The following is a 21810-nucleotide window of genomic DNA, read 5'->3' as shown; positions in this document are numbered from 1 at the left end:
ACGTTTAAGATTAGGAAAGGTTACCAAAACGGGAAACTTAGGGTTAACTTTCCTACTTCAAGTAGGAAACCTTGTTTGAGTAGGATTCCTCGTTTTGGTAAGAATTCATCGTTGGAGTAGGAATTCGTCGTTTCTTCACGTCTTCAACTCATTCATTCCTCTTTCGCTCCAAAAGACTCCAATTTGCATCTTCTTGCACACTTTGACCTTATAATCTGAAAATACACAAAAGTGGCCTTAAACACTAAAATAACTAAATAAACACAACATAAATGCACGAGAACAAGCTAATTAAGTTGCAAGAATATGCTCCTATCAAGTTTACGCATACCAATTCCTCAAACAAACTTATGACAAGTAGATTTAGGAAGTGACTTGGTGAACAGGTCGGCCAGGTTGTCATAGGAACGGATTTGCTTCACTTCAATCTTGTGATGTTCTTTGATATATCCCTTCTTGATTATTATAAACAATCCAAGGATATATTTTAATGGCATGGCTTGAAGGGACACAGTTTGGATTAATTTGGCAATGGGGATATCTATTAGCCAAAGAAAAATATACCATAAGAGCAGTTAATACATTGTATTTAAAATGAATTTGAGATAACGAGATACAACGTAATTAACATTTTGCATTTGAAATGACTAAACATTTTGTAAATTTAAGAAAATTAATTTGTGTACATAGGGTTGGCCTTCCGCCCAAATTGGTTGTTACCCACCCTAGCTAGCACAGGATTATCAGTATTTTCTGTGATAATAAATAATACGCTTTCATCGGTTCGCATATATGACTAAAAAAAATTTCTTGGGTTTAGTTAAATTAGCTAAAGTCATGTTCTCCACTTCTCCACCTAAGTTTGTATCACCATTAATGTAATTATCCTATGGCTTCTCAATGTTTTTGCTTTTAATTCTTATGCATACATAAATGTTAGCATATCGTTAGTAATATAATCAAGCTTGTGTAATGCTAATTACACAGAAAAAATGGACATCATACAATTATTAGTTTAAAAGCATGTAGTAGTGTGCACAGTAAGCTTGTAAGTGCCAGTAAGTTTATAGCTCAAATAATTAAGAAACATTACAATTATTAGTTTAAAAGCATTTAGTAATGTGCGTGGTAAGTAATTTATAACTCAAGTGATTAAGAGACTTTACATTTATGCGATACCATGTTCTTTTTTTTAATATCCTTGTATTATAAGATATATCCTTGTATTCTAAGAAAGAAAGATATACATTGCAAATCCAAAATCGAAGTGATTAATCTAATTTTAATTAGTCAATTTACAAATCACGTCCAATCACGAAAGCTAGATCGCAAATGGTCTCATGAAGGAATTCAACTCAGTAAAAACAAACTCATTTCCAAATAATTGCATGCATATTCGTGTATGGATGTATTGAATCCCCCTTCTGTACTCGTCGAAACACGATACACACAAAATGGCATACACGAGTTTGTTTGGCACACTATTTCATGAACTTGGGGGAACAGTAATCAATCTAATTTTCATTCAACCTCCTCTCCTTACTTTTTTGAATTTCTTCCTGTTTCTTTGTCTTCTCTATTGGCCCCAGTGCTAAATCCGAGCATGATTCCATCTTTTCCTTTGCTTGAACGTTAGGGTTTTGAATTTCATAGGCAAGGGGTGCGATCCTATCTGTGTGCCTGTCTTTTCTGATTTTTCTCCTTACTTTTTTATGTGTGTCGTGTGATTTGCATTGAAACTCTACTTGGATGTTTGTTGGTGCTTCCTCGAGTATGCTTAGTTTAGGTGCATTGTTTAGTTTGGCATAATTGCCTTGTTGTATGTAGCTTGCCTTTGGTATGGACATTTGTATAGTCTTTCCCTTGATTAGAATTTACTATCTTTCGCAATTTGTTGCCATGGCACAACTAGAGAAAGGTGGGACAACCAAAAATTTTATCGAAATAAGTGAAAACTTTCGAATTGAAAATATTGCAATAAGTTCGAAATTTTTTAATTCTAAATGCATTCCAATTTTTTTGAAATATTCAAATTCATAAATTTCAAGTTCAGATTTAGAAACTTTAATGTCGAAATTAGAAACACCATTCCAACATGCACCCCTAAATATACAAAGAATGATATCCTTTATACAAATTCTTAAACAGATGTTAAGAAAAAGAAGGTGGGCAACCAAATCCAAAAGGGTAGCATTTTCCATATACTAGAAGTATACATCACTATCCTAAAACTTGTATCCTCCCTAACTCTATCTCTTCCAAAATCCTAGATCTAAAAAATCACAATTGTCGGCCCTTTGCTCCGACTCAGAGTCAGCGGCAGCCCTCTGCCCCTTCATTCCAGCTGTTTTTCCTATCGTCTATTATGTCCCCTCCCACACATCGCACCACCACTCTCCCTCCGCTTCCCCAAAACCGTGCCATGCCACCTGTCCCCCGTCTCACCTTTCTCCCCTCCATTTTCCTTACCTTGTGTGACCATGATTTTCCAGAACGGGAGTAAGGCGAATCAGAATATGAATACCTCAAAGTGCGATCATAGACTCAACATCTGTGGTCGAATTCAACTGCACAAATAGACTAGCGATGCCACCATCATCTTGTGTTCTAGAAAGATAGACAATGTCCGTCGACTTCGCTGAAATTGACCATTATTGTTCCGCAAGACATGGAAATATAATTCGGTAGGGGTTAGATAGTTTCCATATTCTTGGAGATTCCTACAATCTATAGATTAGCCTACACTGCAAGTAATCATACTCCTAAAAGAAAGCAATATCTATCTCTAGATATCTTTTAAGGATTCTCTCGGTTTAATATGGATTATATATCCTAAAAAGTCTCAATCCCAACTAGCTAGTATAAATATTGCTCATCTAGGGCTCATCTCTGGTAACGTAAATATTGCACACTTTAATGTCTTACCCACTGTTTAAGTCTCATATATTGCTTACTAACTTGATCGTTGGTTGATATCCCACCGGTTCCAAGTTGTCGTACGATCGTTTGTTCTTTTACAAGTAGTCGTGTTTGTACATCTCCTTCACACATGGCTGTGTGCGAATTTAGTTCCAACACCTCGCACCTCCCTTCACCATCCCATCTCCCACCATTTTGTATATAGCCCTTCGTTTGACGAAGTTCTTCCTTATCCCACCCTATGCTCTTGTGGGCTAGATTTGTGGGTTTGGGCACGATTTGTGGTTGTTGTGGGTTGGATCCACTTGCTATGACTAGTTCTCCAAGGGGGATTTGCGCTCCTTAGCATTACCTGGCCGGATCTGAGGCGGCTCCTCTGGTGAATGTTATGGATATCTCCAGGAGCAGTGTAGTCAGCGTTGTGAAATCGAGTTGACTGACGGTTCCCTTCTTGAATTTGCTTGTTATGGTTAATGTTTTGTGTTGTGTCACTTCAGCAAGTGTGTGATTTCTCTGTTTTAGTGGTAGTGTAATGTGACCTGTTATTTTAACGGTGGCTCTATGTGTGCATTCGATGCCTGATTTATCACTTCAATTGTCCTTTTACTAAATGATATCATTTGCACCTAATTCTAGTACGTGGCAACCATATAGGGATTGTATCTCATTTGTTAATTGTGCAAATCTCTTCGGATCAAAAAATTGATCACTGAAGAATACACACACACACACACTCTTGTATGACACATCTTGTAAGTTTGAGTTGTGTTATCAAAATCTCTCTGAAAAAAAAAAAAAAAAAAAAAAAAAAAAACCTGTACATCACTATTGGAAAGCAAAAGAAAAATATGAAGATACGAAGTTGGTTGGAAGTAGGAAAATGTACCTTTCAAGATGAACAAATGGAGGACTCAAACCTTGTAAACTTCACTTAGAAAAATTCCATATGTTCGTATCGTGGAGCCTACATAAGCTTCTTTGAGTGGTATTTAATTTTCCCCACAACTAAAAAGAAAATAAAAAAGGAACATACATGCATACAAAAAGTAGGTTTATCCCCAACATTTACTCACCTCATTACAATGATTAACACGTATTAGTTTAAACTGGAATGTTTGATAACGAGAGGAGAACCAATTTGTTAGTTGTAAGCATGCTTCACAGATTTCTACATTTCTTTTCTTTTTTCCTTGTCTTAAAGAAACTGCAACCATTAACTACAACCACAAACTCTAGCTCTTAATCATTTTCTTCACAATACGATATTACTATTTGAAGCTATACTAAGAGAAGGGAGGAAGAGAATTTAAACCCGAAACGAGTGAGTGGCGAGTGGCAATCAAATACTAGATGTTTACTTCATAAATATATGAACTTTTTCTCTTCTTCTAGTTCTTACATTATAACTGCTGAAAATGAGCAATATTTTAAACCAAGGTGGCCATTTTTGAACCACTAATCTTTACACACAATGCTACGAAATCCCATAGACTGATGGTAACTGAGTTATTCAACAATGAATCAAGGGCTTATCATTTTGGACGGTCGAGATGGTTTCCGATCTCTAAGCAATTCGACCACCCTTCTCATGGACGGCCTGTTAATTGGGAATGCAGCAGTGCAAAGAAGAGCCACCTTCAAAACCTTCTGAATCTCTTCGTAGTTGCATGTCGACGGATCAATCCTTGGATCGATTATCCGGCAGAGATTGGCGCCGCAGAAACCTTTGTCATTGCTGCCTTCTCCTACTTCAGGAGAAGACATTGCAGCCTCTCTAACCCACTTCACAATGTCTGTGTTCTCACCAAAGGACGAGTCATTCGGACTCTTGCCAGTAATCAGTTCCAGCAGCACCACACCGAAGCTGTAGACGTCGCTCTTCTCGGTTACTTGAAGCGTGTATGCGTACTCTGCAAACCAAATGTAACACAATTAGGTTTAGCATATATGTTCATATAATGTTCCTTTAAACCAAAGCAATCAAATTACAATTAGTCCCAACAATAAGTTGAAATATGCTATAATACATATGTTATCACGAACTAAAATACATCAACAGTTAACAGTTGTTCACATCAACCTTTGACAATTGTCGATAAAACTTCTTTTGAAAGCAGATAGCAAGAATAGATGCAAGGTTAAAATTATCATGGCAGATAGTAAGACACCTAGAGAATTTATTAAGACACCCAAAAAGCAAAATTAAGCAACCAACCAAAAAATTTTTAAAAAACCTCACCTGGAGCAATGTAGCCGTAGGACCCAGCAATCCGTGACATCGCACCACCTCCGGCCGCCATGTCACGCTGCAAAGTCTTGGCCAGTCCAAAATCCGCCACAAGCGGGGTCCAGTCCTCGTCCAATAGTATGTTGTTACTCTTCACGTCCCGGTGGACGATTTCCGGAGCGCAGTCGTGGTGTAGATAGGCCAACCCATGGGCTGACCCGACCGCAATGTCGTACCTTTTGGCCCAATCCGCCAAAGGCCCAACCTTCTCACCATGCAAACAGTCACCCAAACTCCCATTTTCCATGTATTCATATCCCAAAATCCTACTGTCCTCAACACTACAACAAAACACCAATTTTACAATATTGCCATGTCGGATCCGACCCAAAGTCCCCACCTCAGACAGGAAAGCGGATTCAGTTTCGGGTTTCCTTGCCCCGCCCCATAGCTTCTTAACCGCCACGGTCTGCCCCGTCTTCAGCTTAACCTTATAAACATGACCCGAACCGCCCGTCGCGATTAGATTCTCCTTCGTTAAAGATTGCATCACCTCCTCTTCATTAAGCCCGACCCGTTGGAAAGTAGTGACCCTGCAGAGCCGCTTCGTTTTACCGCCAAAAGCTTTGGACCGGAATTTCAAATACGAAAGAACCGACCCGAGGAGAAGTACAACGCACACGCATAAAATGGCTATCAAAATTGGGGTCGGAGATCTGGGTTTGGAGCAGGTAGGGAAGTGATCCAGATCCGGACTGCACAAATTCGGGTTACCCAGTAGCCCCAGGTTGAAGGGACTGTAATCGAAACCAGTAGGTATTTTTCCGTACAGTTTATTATTCGAGACGTTGAACTGATTGAGCCTTAGCTTGGTCAACTCCGACGGAATCTCACCGGTGAGTAAATTCTCCGAGAGATCCAAGTAATTCAATACCGGCAAGTAACCGAGTTGGGGTGGGATCCGACCCGTTATGCGATTGTGAGATAGGTTCAGCTCCGTCAACTGGGTCCACGAACTCACTGCACTCGGAATTTCACCGGAGAACATGTTCTCCTCCATTTTCAGCCTCTGCAAAATCTTCAGCTCCGTTATGCACGGCGGCAAGTCGCCGGAGAATATGTTTCTGCTCACGTCGAGGCTCGATAGGTTCGTAAGCTTACAAATCGCCGACGGAAGCTCGCCAGAAAATGAATTGCTGGAGATCTTAAGTGTCGAGAATTTATTAGCCGCCGATATCGACGGCGAAACGCTGCCGTTGAATCTGTTGTTGTTCATCGTGACGAAATAGAGACCAGGCAGACCCCAAAACTTGTCCGAAACGACGCCGTCGAGCTCATTGAATTCGATTCGAACGTATCCGAGAGAATGACACTCGTTTAACGTATCGGGTAAATTTCCGGAGAAATGGTTCGCCATTGCGATGAAATTCCAGAGCTTTTTCTGGTAACAGAGGAACTTCGGCAGCTCGCCGGAAAACTTGTTCGTCGAGACGTCGACTTCTGCCAAATCGGAATATCGGCCGAGATTTTCCGGGAGGGAGCCGGAGAAGCTGTTGTTGAAGATCTTGAACTGCTGCAGTTTGGGATTGGAGGCCAAGATCGGAGGAAGCTCCCCGGAGAGGAGATTGTCGTTGAGATTCAGAGACTCCAATTGCAGTCCTGCAATTGTTTCTGGGATTTTTCCGGTGAAGGCGTTCAGAGAGAGATCTAAGTTCCGGAGAGAGGTCAGGTTTCCAATGCTCTCAGGCAATTCGCCGAACAGGTGATTTTCGTACAGCTCGATCTGCGTCACGCTCCTCAATCCACCGATGCTTGCCGGAATCGGACCGGATAGGAAATTCGTAGACAAATCGAGGTTCATCAGCGAGACGAGGTTTCCGATGGAGTCTGGTAAGCGGCCTCTGATGTTGCATTGCGGGGCGAAGAGGGTCTGTAGCTTCGTCAAGTTTCCAATTTCGGAAGGCAACTCGCCGGGCTTCAATGGATTGATAGCGAGTTCTAAGCGAGTCAACTCGGTAAGATTGCCCAAGAACTTGGGGATTGTACCGGTGAGCAAGTTCCCGGAGAGCCTCAGGACTTGCAGGGAGGGAAACCGGCCGAAACTCGCCGGGATATCGCCGGTGAAGTTGTTGTTTATGAGGTTCAGGATTCGCAAGTCCGTGAACTCCGGCTGAAACTCGGGCAATGTTCCGACTAAGAGGTTACCGTGGAGCTCGAGAACATGGAGGTGGGAGCAGAGAGAGAGGGTGTTGGTTTGGAGAGAGCCGTTGATGAAGTTGGCGGACAGAGAGAGGTTCTGGAGTGTCCGAATGCTACAAAACCCGAACGGGAACGCGCCCGAAACACCGAACTCGGATAAGTTTACAGCAAGCACAGAGTGGTTGTCCCGGTCGCAGGTGATTCCCGTCCAATTGCATGGACTGTGGTTGCTGCCCGGAACCCAGTCGTCGAGCTTTCCGTCCGGGTCGGACAGTTGTGCCTTGACCCGAATCAAGTTCTGAGTATCCCCGGGCAAAGATGCTGCGACTGTTAAAACGCATGACAGTGCAGAAAACAATACTAAAAGGGGCATTAGGGGTGCTAATTGTGTCATCTGAAGAAAAATGGAGACACAAATCAAAGTTCGAAGAGTGAGGAAATGAAGTTCATGTCATAAACATAAGTAACGGTTTGAGGGGTTGAGAGGGAGACTTAAAAGGGAGGGAGGGGAGGCTTTAGAAGGGTTTGAATTTTCAAAGGGGCTTCACATGGAAGGGGCTTTATTGCTTCATCTTTTTGGATATTGTGAGAGAAAGAAGGGTTTGGTATTTGGTAGTTTAATCGAAACTGAACGCCACAAATTTTTCAATGTATTCGAGGCGGTTTAATTAATTTTGGAAGGATATTATTGCTAAGTGGAGCAAATGAAACGTGATTCGATATGGGTTTATTAGGAGAAAGTGACATATTTAGTAGTGAGTTGGAACTTGGCAAAGGTTTTTTAAAGTAGAAGACAAAAATTGATGGGCGGTTATATTTTCAAAAAAGAAGAAAAAATAATAAAATGAAATGGGAAAAGTAAAGAAAGAATTTGAAAGTAGGGAACTAGGGCCGTTGTATTTTGTGTCTAGAAGACGGAGAGATTTGGTTGCTAGTATGGCTTCTCTCTCTTTTTATTTTTTAGTATAATGATATATTCTACATTAGGGAGAGGGAAGAGTTTGGTTAAGTCATACACAATGATCAACCTAATTTGGTATCGAGTTCGTCATCTACGAGATTCGAGCTTATGATCTTTCTCTTATAAACGAAGAAAAATATGACCAGACCATAATACTGAATAACGCTAGTATGGTCTTATTTCCATGTGATTCCTTGATTTTTTTGGGAGGGACATTGGATTTGGAACAGAGGAGGATAGGAATGAGAATCAATTGGGAAAAGTTATTTCCATTTTTTCCTTGGGTGGGGAAACAATGTCATGTTTGTCATGGTTGGGAATTTATGCTTTACCTAGCTAATTAAGCATCAAACAGTCAAACACTAGAGTGATATTTGTGAAGGATAAAGCCAGCTTGAGGAGCAAGCACGGCAAAATGTTTGGTTCACGTCAATTTTAGAATCGGCAGTACTCGGTTTCTCTAGTTTTGATTTTCTCCCTTTTTTAGGAGCGGTATTACTGTAATCACATTGACTAGAAATGACATCTTAACGTACGGAGGAATTGGTACTGTACATGAATTTACTTGAGGAAAGTGAATTTGACACACAATTTTTAATCTTTTACAATCCCTTGATTAATTTTTGTCGTTGATTCTTTTTAACTTATTTAATTTAATGTTTATAAATAAAGAATGATGTTTGAAAAACTAAAAATATATATGAAAATCATTTCTCTTTCGTATCTAATCAGAATAAATATATTAAGTAAATGCATATATTGTAGTCAACTTTGTAAACTCTTCCATAGGTTGTTAAGAACATTGAAGAAAAAGAATAAGAGTTCGTTTGAATATGCTTTTAAAATGATTGAAAGCGATTTTGGTGAAAATATTTTTAGAACCAATCCTTAATAAAAATTCAAGTAAATTCTAGAAAAGCACTTAAAGTGTTTCCTGGAAGAAGCACATAACTGGTGTTTCTTGCCGAAAACACTTGAAGTACTTTTGGAACCTAAATTTTTTTTATCTAAAATCACTTTCAATTATTTTAAAAGTACATTCAAATAATGCCTAAACCTTTTGTATACTTGTGATGGAGGACATACGAACAATGGAGGAACTTGTTAGAAGAATAGCCCTTGGTTGGAGGACAGTTGTGAATTTATTTGACTGAACTCCTGAAACAAGTTTACTCCCAAAAAAAAAAAAAAAAAACACCTCCTGAAACAAGTGGTGTGTGAGTGTAATTAGAATATTGCTATTAAGAAAAACACGACAACAAGTAGTTACAACAATCAAAGAATGAAAACTGGCGTGAGACTATGAATAGTAAAAGATAATTTAATGTGTTTTAGTACTTTAGTTTCAATCTTTGATATCAAATCTTAAGTATGAGTGACAAAGTAAACGAGACTCCTATAATAGTTTATTAAAACATACAATTAAATTGACAAATCAGTGATCACATATGATATATGTATTCAAATAAGAGTTTGTTTCTAAAAATTTTAATGCGTAACTTGTATATGTTGTCAGATTATCAATAAGAGATGCATATTATTACGATTATGCACTTTAACATAAGAGCATTTCTAGTAAGTGATGTACATAGAAATGTATACGCATATGAATCTCACTCTCTTGTAGGCCATTAAAAAAAAAAAATTGATTTGAGATATAAGAATTACATTTACATCTCATTTACATTTGTCTCTTTAAATAGAAGTTCTACTCCAATGGAGAAGATGTAAATTTAGGATCCCGTTTGCTTGTCCCTTTAATTAATGAGACTCAATTCAAAAGATGTGAATGAATTCATAATACGGAGCACTAACAAAATCAATAAAGTCATTAAAAAATAAACCTAGATTAAGAACAGTTCGTACATGGATAAGAATTCATCTTGGACGAGTTTGTGCTTCGATCTGTTCTTCTCTCAGTTCCTTATAGTTCTTCCTCTCAATAAGACAAGCGTTTATTGAACCCGTTAACTTGAGAAGAGATGCCAACGAAGTTTTATATTAAACATATCTCCATAAATTGTAATTGTAATTAAACATATTTAGTCCAATTACTTATTTATCAACACACATACACACAAAATATAGTTTGGTTTCACTCACATTAGGAGTTAAGCTATTAAATTCTCCAATATGAGTGTGATCGAACTATTTATATATGTTATACAATTAAAGGTGATCAGTGACTGACATTAGGACCATTACAGCTCCCACATGTCTTTAAACCCATCAAATTATACAACATACTTCATATTATTACAACAGATTGTACAAGACGAATCACACTAAATAATCGAAAACAAATGCAGCGAAATAAAAAATTACAATTTTGATCTTTAAACGAGTTTAAGGATTTTGTTAACTGGCTCTAATACCACATGAAAGCATAATGTGGACACAACTGAGCACTAATGAAATCAATAGAGCTATTAAACCACGCTCGGTTAGTTAGAACGCCTAATCAGAAATAAACTCAGATTAACAACAGTTTGTACATGCAGAAGAATTCATCATGAACAAGTTCGTGCTTTGATCTTCTCTTCTTTCAGTTCCTAACGGTTCTTTCTCAATATTGAACCCGTTAACTTGATAAGAGAGGCCAAAGAGACCTTTTATCTTTGTGTTGGTAACCATTCCTCCTATCATGGAGGTAGTTACAACAGTTTCCCAAGAGGTTTTAACCTCCACTTAATACAAAATGAGTCCAAAATGTGTCTCCATAATGTTTAATTGTAATTAAACATTTAGTCCAATACTAATATCTGTTCAATTACTTACATATCAAAACACATATACACTAAATATAGTTTAGTCCCACTCATATTAGGAGTAAACACAGACGGAGCTACATAAGGCCCAAGGGAGGCATCCGCCCCCACTCAGTTTTTTGGGTGAGAGGAAAAAATGTAATATGACAATTAAAAGTTTGAGTTTGGTTCCAAACATTCCGCGTTTCCTAACCTAAACCAAACTCAATTGAAATGGGGGGTTTCATGCATACATTGAATTCAAATGATCAAGTATCATAAGATTCAACTGATCAAGTATCATAATGACACAACAATTTTACTCTGCAATATATTTATATGAATTTACTTCATCCATTCGTTGAGGGCATTACAATTTAGAATTTAACCTTCTAATTTAGAGATTTTTTTTTATTGTACCTTGTTATCAACAACCTAAAACACATTATTTTACTTGGTTGTGTTAGGATGCCCCCATTTAAAAAAATCTCTAGCTCCGTCCCTGGGAGTAAAACTCGTACAATAAAAACAAAAACAAAATTTCAGCCAAGATGAACATTTTACATCCCTAAATTTGTCTATAGATTTCCTACAAACAAAAGAAAATCTAAAATATTATTGCTTGCATCTCCCATTTGACCCACTTCTATTTAAACTCACAAGGCAATTGCTTTCTTTACAGATTTTGGCCATGATGAGCATTTTCATTCTCTTAGAACATATTCAATCGAGAGATGCAAATTTGAAATTTAAAAATCATATTTACTTCCCATTTACATCTCATTTACATTTCAAGGAATGTATAAGTTTCAAGGATACTGAGATTTTCAGGACATGCATGCATCGACTCATGTTGAGCCTCACCTTGACAGGTGGAGAGAAAATTTTTAATGTACTCAGAACACAACTGATGCACCAAATATCATTATATTAGTGGAAGAAGATATTTCCAGTATCTTTCTACTTGTACCGGATGGTCTCTCCAACGGCTGAATCCTGAACAACTAGGAACCCGATTCCTGAATTTAACTTCTCTATTCTCAAAACCTAACGAACCCGGATACCTATAAAGCATGCGCATTATGTATGGAGCTATTAATTAACAAAATTATGTGGTTCCAACCATTTACATTTCGGGGAGCATATATAGATTTTTTGGTCAAGGGCAGCATATATATATATGAGTTTTTATTTGGATGTGCATACATATTTGTTGAATAAATTAGACACGTTGCTGCATTGGAAGTTGCAGACACTAGCAGGCTAGCAGCCATGCAGGTGAAACAGGGTCCATGCCGTCGCCGTTAAGGCTCGGTTGTTTGGGTTCGAAGCTGTCAAAACCTTCTGTTCCCCAAAGTCACCCCCACGTTGAATTATCTCATGTAAGAAATGAAACCTCATCTGCGGCATGCATCAAATGTACACACACCACCCGTATATATGCTTAATAACAACTTCAAACGAATTACGGTTGATGCGGCCAGCAACAAATGGGCGACCCAATTGGATTGGAATTTGAAGCTTAATTAAGCCGCTAGTTAGATTGCTATTAGTACTACAGTCTTATAGTATTCATATTAACTTATAAGTAAAATGTCTGAAGTTCAATTTTTGTAAATAGCGAGTTCGATAAAATTTACTACATTACTCCATTGTGTGACTTAAGTCAAATCTCTTACTCTTTGGTATAAAATTTTGTTGCATGTTAAAAAAAATGTTAATTAAGTTATATAGTTTGGTTGGTTACAATGTGGAATTCAGTCAAAAAGAGATTCATTATTCAGGTTGGTTACTAAAATTGAAATTAGTAAAACATACATGAATGGAGCGTAATATTTTCCTTTTGTCAAATTATTTATACTCTTAAGATGTGAATTTAATTATTTAGTTGAATATCTAATTGTTAGATAGTGAATATATTAAGTAAATGTATGTATTCTAGCTAAGTTCCTGAATTTAAACAGGTTAAAAATGTCTCCTCAAATATATATTTCCTGATGACATTGGTGGACCAATTTTTTTTGGTGATGTATAAAATTTATTGTGTACATGTTTATATACGTGCCATCACTTTCTAGTGCCAAGCAGTGGGGCTTGATACAAAGCGAGGTGGTTGAGCTAAAACCATTTGCCTCCGTCCATTTCATTGTTAGAGGTCAAGTTTCAAAATCACGTTATGCTTTCAACCAACAATGTATTAGATATAGTAAATTCACAGATCACTATTGCTGCGACTAACAAAGATTAATTGGACTCTCTAGTCAACCAGTCCAACTGTAAGTGTCGGATGGGTGTGACCCATTTGACTTATATGCAGAAAATGATTATGCTACTTTGTGGACTGCTTTAGCATATTTGACCATTGAAACTGGGGATGTGCGGTTACAGATGCAATAAATTGATAATAATATTAATTGTATTTTGTAGTCATCTCATCAAGTGCAATTTTTGACATTTCTGGACAGAGAATTTTATATGGCTGAAAAATATGGGGTATTATCTACACATTCCTTTTTACTTCTTATATATTTTTTGTTAATATATGTTATTTGATCTTTTTCAATTCATCCAATCCAACAACCGAAAATTAGAAGGATATGTGAGAAGTAAAAAGGAGTACGTAGATATCACACATCAAAAATATATATACCGACATATCTGCATGCATTTATACATACGTTTAGTCATTCAGCGTGTTAAACTAATCAACGATTTTGGTAACAAGTAGCATATTTATGATTAGTTATTCATTTATTTTATGCATATGAATGACTAAAAAATTTCCAAACTAACGAATTATTTGCATATATGATCTTTAAATGATAATAAAAATAATGAATAATTTTGATTATAATGTTCACATAGTAAAGATTTATTAATTGTAAATGGAGGGACAAATAGTTCCTCGATGAAAGGAACACAAGCATTTTCTTGTGTTTTCCAAGAACCTACTTGTCAAATTTGGTAGAATATACATTATCTCCCTAGTTACTAAAATAGAATTTAGTACAACACTAGGAATGGTGCCCGCGCGTTGCTGCGGATCTTAAAACTACTAAACATAAAAGAAGAAAACAACCAGTGCAAACTTGTAATGGATAGTTTGTAATTAACAGGTTTTTAGTATGTTCATACTATTTAAACATAGAAAATATAATAAGAAAAAGAAGCAGAGTGTTGGCAGAAAGTGATGTAATTTGCACTATACATGTAGTTCAAGTCTGTGTAATCAATTTTAGTTGTGAACACCGGTAACATATATAACTTAGAGAACAAAAAACAGCAGAAACTGAAGAAGAAAATGATGTGCACATAGAATATACTGCAGTAACTATAAATTAAGGTTAGAAGTGTTTTGATATTGATATAAATTTGTGGTGGAGAATTATGCATAAGAGGATATGCAAAGAGTTATAAATATCAAACACAAAATGGACAAAATATTTTTACAAAGTTGTCTAAGTACATATAATTTACAGAAAAGACATTATCAAATGCCTTATCATCAGCATACAAAAAATGATTTACCTCGCATTCCCCTTTGACAGTTAGTGCTTCACTGGCATGACTACTTGAACAAAAAATATTGTAAAAGAGCACACTGTTTATATACAAAAAAAAGTATGGGGAATTGATGTGAGGATCTACTATTTACACACACAAAATTGTCAACTGATACTTGTTTGTTTTGGATTACAGATGCCAACATTCTTTAAGACATGAGCAAAAGTTTTTGGCTTTTGGTTGAAGCAGTCACTGCAGAAAAAATAGTTTTCATCATGAGAAAAAAATGGAAGCTAAAAATGAAAGATAATGTTAATAAATGTGTAATAAATTTTTGAGATGAACAGATTCATAGCATGGAGCAATTAATAATAAACTATAGTTACCTAGTTTTTTTTTGTATGGAGCAAAGTCTGTCTATGAGCTGGTTGGTGACGATTTTCTTTTGAACAATTTGATTGGAATCTGGTCCTGATCTTGCGCATCTGTTTCACATATTTCTTCTGCTTGACTGTATCACAAATATTTAAGATATGAAAAAGATAAATTTAGACCATATTGAGTTCAATTTGAGATGCAGTTCAAAATATTGATATATAGTGTATAACCTTGTTTTAAACGGTACAAAAAGGGCTCTTCTAATTGATTCTCTTTTTCTTTTATGTGAACCAGCAATTATGTCAACAGGTGAATCAGTAACTATGTCAACAGGTGTGCTTGAAGATGAAACTGCTGTAGAAGAGACTGTAACTTGTTTACTTAGAGATTGTGGAGTTGTTGGTTGAATGGTGAGCTCCTCAGAAATGTTATAGATGAGAAGATCATTCGAGTTCAATGAATTTCTTCTGCTTCCAAATCGAAGGTGATAAATTTTTTTCTGCCCTATAAGTCTAAGAAACTCACTTGGCAACTGTTTTTGATCCACTGATCTCTGATTGAAAACCAAATCTTTACAGGGTACGCCAAAAACTTTTTCACCTGATCTGCCAATGATAAGAGCACTGATCTCGTCTGTCTCATCTTCAAGAACTAAGAACACTTTGTACCTTCATTTAAAAACATAATATATAGAGCCTTATATGTTATTGAAAAGGCCAGAGAAAAGGGATGATTTCATACTAATTATCCTGTATTAGCTATACATATACATATACATATATATATATATATATATTTTTTTTTTTTTTAAGTGAAGCAATAACATTATAAAGAACAGAACCTTCGAATGGTATTTTGTGCTTCTCTGTTGAGAAATTGCAGATTGTATAACATATCTTTTTCTAATATTTGAAACACTATTTGATATTTGAATTGATAGTTAAACTAAATAAATGAAGGCATTAGATGCTGTTGGTTTTTTTTAGATGGAAGTTGGGTGCAAAACTTAATAAACTAAGGCATGGTAGTAATGATAAAATTTGGTGAAAATGAGATTGAATTAACTTATGAGATATTGTTAGCTCTTCATTGGACCAGTACTGAGAGGTATACAACTTGAAAAATACATGCAAGTCAAGAGTTTGAACAAATATCATGACCTGAAACAAATTGACTAATATCAAGAACACAGACATGGCTAGGTTGGGTAATATATGAATGATTTGGTGAATGGAATGTAATACTTGTAACTCCTAGTTTTTACACTAAATGTTGGACAAAATAAGAGTAAAAAGATCAATGACATCTTGATTGGAATGAAATACTTTTATATAAACGCTAAAAACCAAAATGTTATCAAACTAATTTGCAGTTGGAGAAGATAGTTGAAAAATTAATTATCAAAATGAGAAGAGTTAAACTAATTTAGGCATTGTTCTCAACATTATTAGCACATATCTGACTTGTAGGAAAAAGAACTAATGCTAATCTGAAGAGAGAGGAGTTAATAGTAAAGAAATGCTACAAATCTTATTAACAACATCTATATCCACAACAGAAGAAAGCAAATCTTGATTCTAATTGCAATTATTAATGAAGTGATTGGGTTTCAGGTTGTAGTTGATGCTATTTAATTGATTATTGGTTTGATAAATGGAATCTAAACTTGCAACAATTCATAAAATAGAAAATTTGAAACAATGTTAGAATTATTACCATGGGGTGGGAATCTGATTTGAATGCTTTTGGCAAATAAGTTGACCACTTGTTGGATCTTGATGCATTTGTTTTGCGCACGTAGGGCAAGCCGTGTACCACCATTCATATTTCGTATTGTATCGCTTAATCGATGCTTTGCACAAAAATGTATCATTCTGTGGAATGTTGAAAAATTTGCATTAACACAGGGACAAATTATTAAATAGATAAGTTTTATGAAATAACTTCATAAAAATTGAAAACGTTTTTATTGAACATAATTAAAAAGAAAACATTTTATATACCTTATATAAGTCAGGATCCAAATATCCTAACTCCTCAAGTGTCATCTTTTTCCCAGTTTGGAAAATGTCTTGCTCATTGGCTTGCTTGGAAGGAGGCAGTGTTTTAATGGGATGAGGCCAGGTTGAAAACCTGTAATCATTTAGATTGAAAATTGGAAAAACAAAGATAAAAATAATTTAATATATATATATATATATATATATATATATATAACCACGCTATGATTATCATTGTATGAGAGTGAATGGACTCACACTGATTTGTATGTATTCAATTCTGGAATGTCTGGATCTATAAAGAAAAGTGTTGAACCAGTGTTGTTCAAGATGATGCTATCTGTGCATTAAACAAAAGTCAAGATATAAAAAGAGAAAAGTTGTGTAATAATTGACATTTAAAATAGTTTTTAATCCAGGCAAACAAAAAATTGCAAATCGTAGGTTATAAAATTTAATATCGTTTTATAGATTTTAAATAGTGTATCACAATAAAATCATATCTAACTCAAAACGGGCAGCATGAAAATTAAGTTTCTTGTATGAAAAACTACCTATACAATATGATGCAGATCTCTCATCAACAATTTGACTGTTTTCTATGTGAGAAGCTTTGTTTGATCATGATTAAATGAAATGTATTTATTGATGTGTAGAAAAATTGCTAATTTACACTTGTAATTATGTAACATTATAAGTTAACATTTTTTTTATGCATATACGTAAAGATATGAGACATTAATGGAGTCAATGTTTGAATACGCTTTATAAAATAAAATCACCAAACATGGTTTTGCAAGGGCAGAGAAACAAAATAAAAGTCAGTTTAATAGCTAAACAAATTAGAAAGAGAAAAAAAAAGAAATTTTTTTTATTAAAGTAAATACCTCCAAACAGTTTAACCTTCAAGCTTGTAAAAACAATAATGATTGGTTGGTGTAGTTGTTCTAATGAGAAAGCAGAAAAGGCATGTGCAACATCTGACCATAGTGTGATCTTAGCTTCTTCATTTCTGTAAAACAACGAAAGCCAAAAAGGATAAAAAAAATTTTAAAGTCATGAAAATCTTTGTATTTAAAATTTTTGGAACTATTTTTAATAGAAGAATATGACTATTAGCCTATTGAAATGGAATTGACAGGTAAAAAGCTTTTAAATTTTATTATGGACACGAAATGACCTGATGTTTTGTATAACCAAATCACATTTGTCCTCAATTCTCTGATTAATCTGTATTGGTTCTACAGGCTGGACTGAAATGAGGTGGCCAATAACATCTTCAAATTTGAAAAAAAAAAAAAAAAAAAAAACAAATTGGTAAGCTCATAGGAAATTGTTGAATAAAATAGGCACGAACATATATTAAAATGTTTATTTATGTATATGATTACCTGTCAAGATATCACATTTGTTTAATCGAGGATATAATTTGTTATAATCCTGCAAGAAAAACCTGTGTCGTGGAATAGGTGGAAAGACACTTGCCAACTTCTTAAAAACCGTCTTCGAAATGAAAATGATTTGGGTCTCATGTGGAACAACTCTATACTGAGCCCTTGCATAGTTAGTACGGAAATTCATGATCTCATAGCAAGTGCCTGCTTCAATCTTTGGAACTATTATTTCATAGTCCATTTCAGTAGAAGATGCTTCGATAGCTTGTTGCTTGATAATAAAAAAGAAAAAAAATTAAGGAAAAAAAAGTTATAATGAGAACAGTGTGGGTAAGCATATTGTTCCAAATTTTATAGTTGAAATAACATGCAATTATGTGTAGATCATAAATATTAAATAGCAATATGGATCGTAAATAGCAACAGTGAATTAACAACTATAAGTAACAATTCAAAGGAAATGAACATGTGTACAAAAAGCTTTGCAGTGCACAGGATAAATGGCAAAACAAATGTATGATTTGAGAATATAAAACAGGACAATAAAGAGTTTTCAAATAAATTGTACACGATCTTTAGCACAGCCAGTATAAAAACTATGTCATGCGCTTTAAAGATAATAATTCATTCTTAACATAGAAGATCAAACGTTTATAAAGTCATTTGATAAAAAAATTATGACAAACCTTTTCATCAACCAATATACAGTGCAAGCCTGTATATTTGTCGCCCATGCCTGGGTATTTTGGTCTCCATATCCTACAAACACGTACTTTAATTCTGACAATCTTTTTATATGCCGCCAATTGATCAAGCGGAGTTGGACCTTCGTTTTCCATTTAATCTATAGAAACGAAATATTTATAAATTTATAAACCGTGCACCCAAGGAGATTTAAAATACCAGTCACAATATATGCATTTTTATAAATATTATAAACGGATAAAAAAAAAACTATAATTGAAATTTGATTTTGAGCGAGATCAGTTATTCAATAATAATAGTGAAATAAAAATACATACATTTATTAAATAAGTTGTCAGTCTCTTTTGATTAATACAATCAGATAAAAAAAATCATTTGTTGATCCTATCAAATTTGATTAAGCATTAAGATGATTTTGATACAACAAATAGTCAACATTAAATAGGTCTGTACAAAATAGTATAATCTAGTTAACAAAACAAAACATACAAATACAAACGTTGCATCACAAATAAATCCGTATAAGAAAAGGCGGAATTGTTGTTAAATTGCAGCAGGAAAAACAATTAATTTAATAGTGTTCTTATTTGGTTATAACAGAAACATCACCTTCTTCACTTTTAACAACACACAATCCATATTAACAAAAGCATCACCATCACCACTTTAATAACAACATTTGATATAGTATATATAACACTTATATAGCGTGATATATTAAAAGATACCATAGTACAGTCTAAACAGAAGTAAAACCAATCAGATAAAAAAAAAAATTTAAGTGAACACTAAAACGTATGATATAACACCCAGGTCAATTGATAAAAGGAAAAAGTAAAAAAAAAATAATACCTGACAAAAGGAAGCAAGAACTCCAGCCAGAAATCTTCAAGACAGCACCTGTTTCCCAAAAAAAAAAAAAAATTACATGAAAATGCACGCTCCAACGAAAGAACATCATAAACAGCAAAACAACATCACAACTGCAAAGGAAAAACAAAAACTCCAAAGCAAAACAAAATGGAAAGCAAAAAGCACAACAAAAATGAGGACCAAACTTACAAACCCAGATTGAGCACCGAAGTTACAAATTTAGATTTGCAAGCAGCAAATACCAAAAGAGGAGAAAAAACATAAGCCCGAAGCTAAAAAAAAGAAGAAAAGAAAAGAAAATATGACAACAAACGTGCAGCAAAGAGAAGAGAAATAAAAGAGAAGAGCTTACAAACCCAAATTTGCAAGCAGCGACACAGAGAGGGGAGAAAACGCCGAAGTCGAAACCAAAAAGAAAGACAAATGAGAGAGGAAACGTGCAGAAAAGAAAAGAAATATAAAAGCGAAGAGCTAAAAAGCCAAATGCATGGGATCATTAACACGTGGTTTGTCCTAGCCAATATAATATATATATATATATATATATATATATATATATTTTTATCTTTTTGTTTTTCTCCCACCTCGCATCATGACCTTGGACTATCTTTTATGCCCTGCTAAATATATATTTATACATACATACATACATATATATATATATATATATATATATATATATATATATATATTTCTGCTACTTCGCATTTATTATCTCTTTTTTCGAGGAATGAGCTTTTGGTTAGTACCACCAGGCAACTGCAAGGCATCCACCTTTTCCTTTGTCTGCCTCTCAAATGGAAGAGGATGATCAACACGTGGCATAATGTAAACCAAAACATGCTGATATATATATATAAATATAAATATATATATTTCTATCACCGTGCATTTATTATCTCTTTTTCAAGGACTGGGCTTTGGTTACTGCCATCGGGCAACTGCAAGGCATCCATCTTTAACTCTGTCTGCCTCTCAAATAGAAGAGGATGATCAACACATGGCGTAATGTAAACCAAAACATGCTGATATATATATATATATATATATATATATATATATATATATATATATTTCCATCACCGTGCATTTATTATCTCTTTTTCGAGGATCGAAGAGCACAGTGACCTGAAACAAAACACAGAAGCAAATCATACAGCCAAACAATAGATCTAAGGATATATATTTCCATCATCGTGCATTTATTATCTCTTTTTCGACAAACGAAGAGCACAGTGACCTGAAACAAAACACAAAAGCAAATCATACAACCAAACAATAGATCTAAGGATATATATTTCCATCACCGTGCATTTATTATCTCTTTTTCGAGGAACGAAGAGCACAGTGACCTGAAACAAAACACAGAAGCAAATCATACAACCTATATATTTCCATCAGCGTGCATTTATTATCTCTTTTTCGAGGAACGAAGAGCACAGTGACCTGAAACAAAACACAGAAGCAAATCATACAACCAAACAATAGATCTAAGAATATAAACAAATCCACCCTGATAAAATCCAAAAACCAACAAAATCAGTACTAACCCAGGGATTTTAAACGGAGGATGCAACAACTATTTATTTTTCCAAAGGGTTTTAAACGCAAGAAATTTGCACATATGATTTGGCAGAGAAAAATGAGAAAGATGAGAAGATCGGAAACCAAAGGTTGAGAAAAGGAAAGCAACTGGAAACTGAAGGAGATTTGGAGAGATGCAATTGAAGAGAACTTATCCACGATGATCGACTCGTGGCAAAACAGTGGAGAACGCATGGGAAGGCTGTGCAAAGGAAGAAAAGCAACGGGCAAGTTGGCATCAAACAAAGACAAACATGTTCCAGATTTTTGTTTTTTTAATTATATTTTGGTGGCAAACCATGCATCATTGCTGCGAGAT

The 21810-nt window shown here is 35.1% G+C and overlaps 2 protein-coding genes across 6 annotated transcripts; both read right to left on the bottom strand.

The window, feature by feature from the left end:
* Positions 1 to 4252: 4252 nt before the first annotated feature.
* On the bottom strand, positions 4253 to 8068 carry LOC137740705 (LRR receptor-like serine/threonine-protein kinase HSL2). The gene is made up of 2 exons (XM_068480535.2): positions 5159 to 8068; positions 4253 to 4829 (listed from the first exon to the last, which is right to left on the bottom strand). Exons 1-2 carry the CDS (start codon positions 7737 to 7739, stop codon positions 4441 to 4443), a joined length of 2970 nt encoding a protein of 989 aa, XP_068336636.2. The 5' UTR covers positions 7740 to 8068; the 3' UTR covers positions 4253 to 4440.
* Positions 8069 to 14453: 6385 nt separating this feature from the next.
* LOC148690664 (replication protein A 70 kDa DNA-binding subunit E-like) lies at positions 14454 to 20546 on the bottom strand. Of its 5 annotated transcripts, none has more exons than XM_088686310.1 (12): positions 20260 to 20546; positions 19887 to 19934; positions 19016 to 19173; positions 18327 to 18600; positions 18116 to 18212; positions 17823 to 17947; positions 17194 to 17275; positions 16939 to 17068; positions 16652 to 16809; positions 15461 to 15603; positions 14944 to 15068; positions 14454 to 14809 (listed from the first exon to the last, which is right to left on the bottom strand). In XM_088686310.1, exons 3-11 carry the CDS (start codon positions 19166 to 19168, stop codon positions 14944 to 14946), a joined length of 1287 nt encoding a protein of 428 aa, XP_088542436.1. In that variant the 5' UTR covers positions 19169 to 19173; positions 19887 to 19934; positions 20260 to 20546; the 3' UTR covers positions 14454 to 14809. The 5 variants fall into 5 exon arrangements, with proteins under 5 accessions (XP_088542436.1, XP_088542433.1, XP_088542434.1 ...); XM_088686307.1 differs by having other exon boundaries at positions 15166 to 15603; positions 20260 to 20532; XM_088686308.1 differs by having other exon boundaries at positions 15166 to 15603; positions 20264 to 20532.
* Between the last annotated feature and the right edge of the window lie 1264 nt (positions 20547 to 21810).

Source organism: Pyrus communis, chromosome 15, assembly GCF_041283825.1.
Source record: "Pyrus communis isolate YQ-2024b chromosome 15, ASM4128382v1, whole genome shotgun sequence".
In the NCBI taxonomy this organism is placed as follows: domain Eukaryota; kingdom Viridiplantae; phylum Streptophyta; class Magnoliopsida; order Rosales; family Rosaceae; genus Pyrus; species Pyrus communis.
This window is presented reverse-complemented; position numbering and strand designations above follow the sequence as displayed.